Consider the following 7,992-nt stretch of genomic DNA (forward strand, 5'->3'; position numbering starts at 1 on the left):
GCGTGTGCAAAAAAACTCATTTTGATGTATTTTTGTATGCCGATTACATAGGAGACTTCAGACTAGGAGTTGTACTGAATTGGTAACCTAACCACTCACAACGTTTTTGTCCTTCTGGGGTTTTCTACGGGGTGGGTGGCCGTCACTCCTCACCTCTGCCTCCCTGTTTCCTCTGGCCTCCCTCTTTTTCACCTCCTAATCTTGTCGTGCTCCACCTACGTCTCCCCTCCCCCTCCATCTTCCCCCCTCCACCTCCTTCTTTCGTCCATTTATCCAGCTTTGCTGGGGCCGATCTGGTGATGATTTGAAGATGGGATGGCTTGGCTTTGCTCGTCTGGCGAATAAGCCGACGGATCCGGTGCGGCAGCTTCTAGGGACAACGTCCTCGGCCGGTTTTTTTTTTCATTTTTAATTTTCTTGTCTCTTTTTGGTTTTATTTGTTTTGAATTTTGTTGGTTTGATTCTCTCCCTTTAATGGAAGTTTTCTCTCCCTGGTGTGGGGTTTCTGGGGTTGTTTTGATTGTTTTTACCGCATTTGATGATTTGTATTGCTCTCTCTATTTAGAAGTCAGTCATAGCCGATTAACTGTCAAAACCCGATTGCGAGGCTCTAGTAGGTGATCTTAGGTAGCTAGGCCTCTTATTTGGTTATTTACTCCCCTTGAGGCGATATTCAATTTCGATGTATTCGGTTGTTTTATGATATGAGTATAAAACAACTCATACCATTTTTGGGGGAAAAAAAAAAAACCACTCACAACATCTTTGAATTGGAACCCATTTTTTAATTGAATCCAGCAAGCGTCCGGAAGCGGAACTACACCGCGTCATGCAGTTTATTGGCAAACTGCTGACGAGCCAGGTCCATTTTTAAAGCCCCAAAACTTTCACTGTAATTTTGTACTATAATTAAGTTCACATCATAGATCTTCTTCATAAAAAGTTGGCTTAATTACACCCCCTAAACTATCACTTTTTGGCAACTTCATCCTCTTAAATTTAAAACTCCCCAACTTCACCCCTTTAACTACCAAAATCGAGCAACTACACCCCCTCCCCCATTCTCCGTTAAAAAAATGGACGGAGGGCAACAAAATTATGTACATACCCTTTTTCTTTTTAAAAATACGTTGGCAGGCAGGACAAAAGGGCATGACAACCGGACAAGACCGGCTGAGAGGCCAATTGACTGGCCAGACTTCCGATAGCACAAATTCTCTGTTGATTTGCAGATCAGTGAAACCAAGCTTTGTCGTTAGTTGTTTTAATGGGTTACTAGGGATAGTGTATCTGGTGTAGAGGTGAGCATTTTAAAAAGGGTGTAAGGACATTTTTTTACATCGATTCATGATGACAGACCCCAAAAAAAAAGGCTGCGATGATAGGAATCAAAAGTGGCCACACAAGACAGACCATAAATGCGGTTGCACGTGAGGAATGATGTTAAGGAAATAGAATCTCACATTGCTTAGGAGTGGAATGGGTGATCACTTAATAACATTTGGGGACCTCTCCACTCATTGCCAATTAGTTTTGAGATGGATATAAAATTTCTACATGGTCTCAGAGCAGGGCGCATTCCACCCCACATTTTAAAAATTCACAATCCATACCCCACGATGACAGACCAGCAAAAAGGCTGCACGATGATAGGACCCAAAAGTGACCACATGTGATAGACCTCAAATACGGCTGCACGTAAGGAGGGATGTTAAGAAAATAAAATCTCACATTGCTTGGGAGTGGAATGTGTGATCACTTAATAACATTTGAGACTTCTCCACTCATTACCAATTGATTTTGAGATAGGTATAAAGTTTCTACATAGTATCAAAGCGGGACTCATTCCATCCCACATTTTAAAAATTCACAATCCACACCTTAGGATGACAGACCAGCCAAAAATGGCTGCACGATGATAGAACCCAAAAGTGGTCACACATGACAGATCTCAAACGCCGCTGCACGTGAGGGGAGATGTTAAGGAAATGAATCCCACATTGCTTGGGAGTGGAATGGGTGATCACTTAATAACATTTGAGACCTCTCCACTTATTACCAATTTGTTTTGAGATGGAGATAAAGTTTTTACTTTTCCATCCAATTTTGAAAATTTTCATCCAAATTCATAACAGAATTAGACGGAAAATAGGGGAGGGGATGAAGTTGCTCGAACTTGGTAGTTAGGGGGGTGAAGTTGCTCGAATTCAAACTTAAGGGGGTGAAGTTGCCAAAAAGTGATAGTTTATGGGGTATTTTTGCAATTAAGCCTAAAAAGTTCCATTAGAGCATCCATAATAAGTTAACGGTCTTACTATTGTCAGCCCAGTAAACTGACGATAAGTACACTAAAAGACAAAAAAAATAAGTATTTCTATGTATCTTTTACGCCCTTTAATACACATTCACACACTTATTATTGTCAGCCCAATAGGCTGATTTTAGAATTTTCTATTTAATAACTTAACCAAAACTAAAATATTGGCAAAGTTAGCAATATTTATCCAAAAAGTGTTTCCATGAGAAGAACCAAACTTAGCAACATTTAATGCATTAACCCAATTTTGGCCATTGTATATACAACCAAAACTAGCAATCTCTTATTAATAATCAAATTTAGTATACCTCATACATTCACACTCAAGTGCACTCATCATTACACAAAAACCTTCACGTTCTCTCTCTCTTAACAATGTTTCCAAAAAAGCATTTTAAAAAATGATTTTGAAAAAAATTACAGTTTCAAAAGAAATTTTTTTATTTACACAAAAATTGTTTTTCTTATCAAAACTATTTTTTAATTGTTTTTTCAAAAACTTTATTTTGAAGAAACTGTTTTTATTTCAAAATTTGTTTTTTCTTAAACTGATTTTTTTCATAAATTGTGTTGTTTCAAAAAAAAAATTCTCCATAACATCTTCTTTTCTAGAAATCTATTATTTTGTTTAAACAATGTTTTTTATTTTAAAACTTTTTTTCAAAAACTGTTTTTTAAATTATTTTATATTTCTAATAACTAGTTTTTAATAGATTGAAAACTATTTTTAAAAAAAAATTCTATGTTCACAATTTTTAGTTTTTTGTGGTTTAATAATGTGATGTGGCAATTTTTGGTTATCCAATTTTGATTATGCCAATATGTCATTGTAGACTTCTACATTGCTAACATTAGCAATCCCTTAAATAAATAATCAAAAGGTGATGTGTCAACCTTTTGTTATTAATTTTTGTTAAGGCCAAAATATGGAGTTGATTTTCCAAAATCGGCATTGTGGTGGTGGCGGCGGTGTGGTAGTGGTGGTGACAATGTGGTAATGGTGGTGGTGGTGATGGAGTGATAGGGGAGTGGTGGTGGTGGTGGTGGTGGTGGTGGAATGGTAGTGCGAGTGGTGGTGGTGGTGGTGGTGGTAGTGGTAGTAGAAGTGGTGGTGATGATGGTGAAGTAGTGATGGTAGTGGTGGTAGTGGCGGTAGTGGCGGTAGTGATGGTGGCGAGTAGTTAAAGGAGTGGTGGCGGTGGTGGTTTGATGATTAAATGCAAATATACAAAAATTCAGCCAAAATTAAGTAGCTCAAAGCTACTTAATTTTTTTTTCAACTTTTAGCCTACATTTTAAGTAGCACTTAATTTGTTAAGCAATATAAAATGTCGTTATCAAACATACTGAATCATTTATTACTTAATTGATTCAGTTTTAAGTGTTGAATTTAGATGATCAAACAAGCCCTTAAACTTAAAATGAGAATTTTGTCCTTATTTGAATTTTTTTCACATTTGTTAGTTTTGCGCCAAATTTTTGTAGGTTATTGATTCGTCGAGACTAGACGAATGAGAAAAGTAAAAAAAATTCACTTTTACCCAAGTATTTTGAGAAATAACCACTTTTCGCTAAAAAGTGGTACGTTCTGCGCTAAAAAGTGGTTATTTCTCAAAATATTTGGGTAAAAGTAAAGAAATTTTACTTTTTCGATTTATCTCGTCGAGACGAATCAATAGCCGATGGTGGGACCCGGAGGGGGCGATTGATACTCTACTGACAACGTACAGTCCAAACTCAGCCTAGCTACTTGGCTTTATACCCTATTTTAATGCTATGTAAATGATACGACTGCATAATTTTTCCGAACGCAAATACTTTAAGGAGATCCCCTCTCATCCGCTAGTAATTTTTTTAATCAAAATATTTGAGTCAACTTATGCATGTATATTTTAATTAATTAATTCAAGAAAAAATCATCAACTTTTGAAAGCATACGTACCCTAAAGTTACCTCGGCCGGCGGTGGGAACCCGGAGGGGGCGGTTGATGGAGTAAGTTCCTTCTTCAAAATTAACCTCTGCGCCACCAAGATTAGCAATTCCCTTCATCAAGAACCCATCACTTAAACCTTGATTAAATGCATTTGTTATTGCATTAAATAGTGCATCTGGGCCTTCCGTTTTGCCCGTTGGATCTGGTCCATACGAGGTCACGTGATACAAACGTGGACTTTGATTTACCTACATGTCAACAATATCTTACCGTCACCACCAATCACCCCAATTTCAAGGCCCGTATAATTGATTAAACTAATGGATATATATATATATATATATGTATATATATATATGTATGTATGTATATGTACAGTCATTTTCAAATGAAAAGGTCATTATTTTAACTAAAATAAGGACCTCTCCATTTCTCTCATTTCCCGTTCGAATTACAATGATCCGAGCCGCTCAATATGTTCAGAACGTGATTTTAAGAGTATTCGCGAGGAATCAACAAAAAAAAATGACTGGGAAGGGCTTCATCCAAGCAGTTTTTATTTGAACCGTTCGATAAAAAATAAACAAAACTGCTCGGATGAAGCCTTTCCGGTTTTTTTTTTTTGCTGATTTCTCGCGGGTACTCTTAAAATTACGTTCTGAATACATTGAGCGGCTTGGATCATCGAAATTCTATCGGAAAAGGGAGGTCCTTATTTTATTAAGTTAAGGTGGTCCTTAGAAAAATGGAACTCTCTCTCTATATATATATATATATATATATATATATATATATATATATATTACAATATCATTAAAATGATGAATTATTATACTATAGCTTTCAAAAATGACCAGCAATTGAGGAACGGTGTTCGACCCTGGTGACCAACTAATCCTGAAGATCAATTGCAACGGTCACACGAGGATAGTTATGCTCCTATGCAATGCTCCAATAGAAGAATTAATAGTTTGTGAATGAGAGATATCATTCCGTGCTAAAGATTTCTTTAAGTCTTAGAATGTCAATGACTACCTCTAAGTCAGCCCTTTAGGGTTAGGTCCTTAAAGTAAATACTAAACAAATAAGATTTTATGCGTAATTTAACATATTAAATATGGTGGTATTTTGTTCTCCTTTTAACTTGAAAAAACCAAACACTTTTTTCGTAAGGATAATTTTGTGGGACTTGTAATAATATAAGCAGTAGCAATATGCCATCATTTTGGTGGAATTAGCTCTAGCAAAATTAATAAATTTCCTCTCTCTCAAGAATCAACAAAGACTAACAAATTAAGAATGATGAAAGAGAGATTTTAATTAACCCAAAAACTAAAATCAGGACTTAAGATTTTGAATGCTCACCAACGGAGGTGGAGACGGAGCTAAGCTAGGAGAGGGAGAGTCAGAGGTCGGTGGCAAAGACCGTCGACCTCTATCACGGTAGAGACTGCCGGAAAATGAGGTCTTAAATGATTGCATATTTTGCACGTGGTCACGATAGAGACCGGTAGGAAAATGACCCACGGGCAACAAATTCTTGCCGGAGATATTACCGGCGATGAGACTCGCCAAACCTACTAGCATTATAATTGATAGCATCAGAGCTCTTCTTGCCAATGTTAGTTCCATTTATCCCTCTCTGTCTCTACAGTGCAGGCCTGGCCTAATATGACTTATTGATCACCCACCTAGCCTTATATCTATCGCGAGAGAGAGAGAGAGAGAGAGAGAGAGAGAGCGAGCATATTTACCCCACACACACACAAAAAAGAAGAGAAGCTACGACATGGCAAGAGAAAGGGCTAACCAAGACTTTGTAAAGAAAACTGTTTTGGCTTTAGGGGTAATAACATAATGGGTCACACAAATAGCACCCCATCTGCCACTACTAGCATGGCTCCAACTTTCTTGATGCTTGGTTTATTTTTTTTCTATTAATTTGAAGAGTAATGTTATGGAGACATACGTATGTGTAAAAATTCGGACTAAGATTAATTTGAAATCACATAATGCACGCGGATTCCACGCGGTAAACATGGAACTAGTCCATCCACATCTGATGGATATGTTTGAATCTGTGCGCCGATGTCTTTGTTAGTAGGATTTTTGTAATTTGTACACGTGTGTGGAGCTAAGCTTTTTCTTAATTTTTGTTGTTTGACAGAAAAGTAAGCAGTGACCAACTTCTTACTTTTAGGATCCCACCAAAGTTTGACATTGTGTAAAAGGCTAGGTATATTTACTCTCAACGTCAAGTTATACTACCTTGAGCAAATATTATCTGTTTATAGAATCTATATTGAGTATAAGAAAATGTTTCACTAGAAGAATACAAATGCGGATGTGGGAACTAGAAAAGCAAAACTCTCCTTTTTCGACAATCAGGGGTACTATTTAAGCAAACTTATGCATGCGCACTTTAATTAATTTTTTTCTTGCATGTTCCGGTTAAAGGCAGACCATCCACTCCGGAATTAGAAAAATCACAAGAAAGTACCTTTTTGCAGCCTGACCCTAAAAGTCGAACCCTCAAACCTATCAACCAATCGGCCGGACTAACCTTGATCGAGGCCGGAAGGCAACTGATTAATGTAGCCTCTTGGGCCAGGTACTAGTATTTGGATGATTTAATTTCTGTTCGTTTTGAAGGACTTGGTGGGTAGATCAGTTATAGAAACTAGTGCATAAGATTAATTAATTCAAAATTGTAAATTCTCGATGGATCATATTTGAGTAGAAAAAAACAACCACTCAAAAATCCAAGGAATTAATATATTAGCATCATCTTCAATATTTTCAAAAAACTACTCAAATCAAGCCCTTTTCGGTCATTTTTTTTGCCGATGTCTCGCGGGTATTCTAAAATCACGTTCTGAACACATTGAACGGCTTAGATCATCGAAATTCGATCAGAAAAAGAGAGTCTACATTTTAAGAGGTCCTCATTTGAAACTTTCCCTATATATAATGATCTTAATGAGCTAGTTTGTGATCACTTAGCTGTGTTTGGTTTGCTTCTCAAAAAGAATTTTTCAAAAAATTCCCCCTAAATTCCTCTTATTTCTAACATTTCTCTCTCTATCTCTCTCTACTTATTACCCCTACTATTTTTCAAAACGCAAACCAAACACAGCATTATAACTTGAACAAATATATATATATATATATATATATATATATATATATATATATATATATATATATATGTCTTGTGTATTTCTGTCTAACTTGATGTGTACGTAGTCTGTGTGGTATGTCTAGTAAAATGTAGTGTTGGACTGGTACGTACTCGGTAACACATGCAAAAACTTCATGCTAATCATTAATTCGTAATGTGCCATGTGATCGTGGGAGTGGGAGCTGGGACGATGTCATTTTGTCTTGCAACTCATCATACTATACACTAAATACTTATACACTAAATACTTATGTAGCATGGACACGGATATAGACACGGACACAGAACACGGTAATTCTAAAAAAATGGTGTTGCGGACACGACGGGGGACACGCTACATGTATAAATCAATATATATATATTATATGAACCATTGTATAACAATTTCACAAATTGTACTATAAGTTTCTTCAAAAGGTATAATTATAGTTTAACCCAAATGTTTTGAATAATTTTATATTAATTCCCAAAAATTAAAAATATTATGTTTTGACTCCAGCCGTGTCTCTTGCGTGTCCCCTATCAAAAATAAATAAAAAATTATTGGACAAGCCACGTGG

General features: G+C 36.4%; 1 protein-coding gene across 1 annotated transcript; it reads right to left on the reverse strand.

The window, feature by feature from the left end:
• Positions 1–4,063: 4,063 nt before the first annotated feature.
• LOC131313948 (polygalacturonase QRT3-like) lies at positions 4,064–5,889 on the reverse strand. The gene is made up of 3 exons (XM_058342443.1): positions 5,617–5,889; positions 4,260–4,499; positions 4,064–4,159 (listed from the first exon to the last, which is right to left on the reverse strand). The coding sequence occupies exons 1-3, from the start codon at positions 5,881–5,883 to the stop codon at positions 4,064–4,066; spliced, it is 603 nt and encodes a 200-aa protein (XP_058198426.1). The 5' UTR covers positions 5,884–5,889.
• Positions 5,890–7,992: the final 2,103 nt, after the last annotated feature.

The sequence above is a fragment of the Rhododendron vialii genome, chromosome 13a, assembly GCF_030253575.1.
Source record: "Rhododendron vialii isolate Sample 1 chromosome 13a, ASM3025357v1".
Taxonomy (NCBI): domain Eukaryota; kingdom Viridiplantae; phylum Streptophyta; class Magnoliopsida; order Ericales; family Ericaceae; genus Rhododendron; species Rhododendron vialii.

Coding starts and splice junctions, on each gene's coding strand:
- LOC131313948 (XM_058342443.1), bottom strand. CDS start 5,883: ATGGAACTAACATTGGCAAGAAGAGCTCTGATGCTATCAATTATAATG. Junction 4,500..5,616: donor CTCCGTCTCCACCTCCGTTG/GTGAGCATTCAA, acceptor GTTGACATGTAG/GTAAATCAAAGTCCACGTTT. Junction 4,160..4,259: donor CCGGCCGAGGTAACTTTAGG/GTACGTATGCTT, acceptor AAAAATTACTAG/CGGATGAGAGGGGATCTCCT.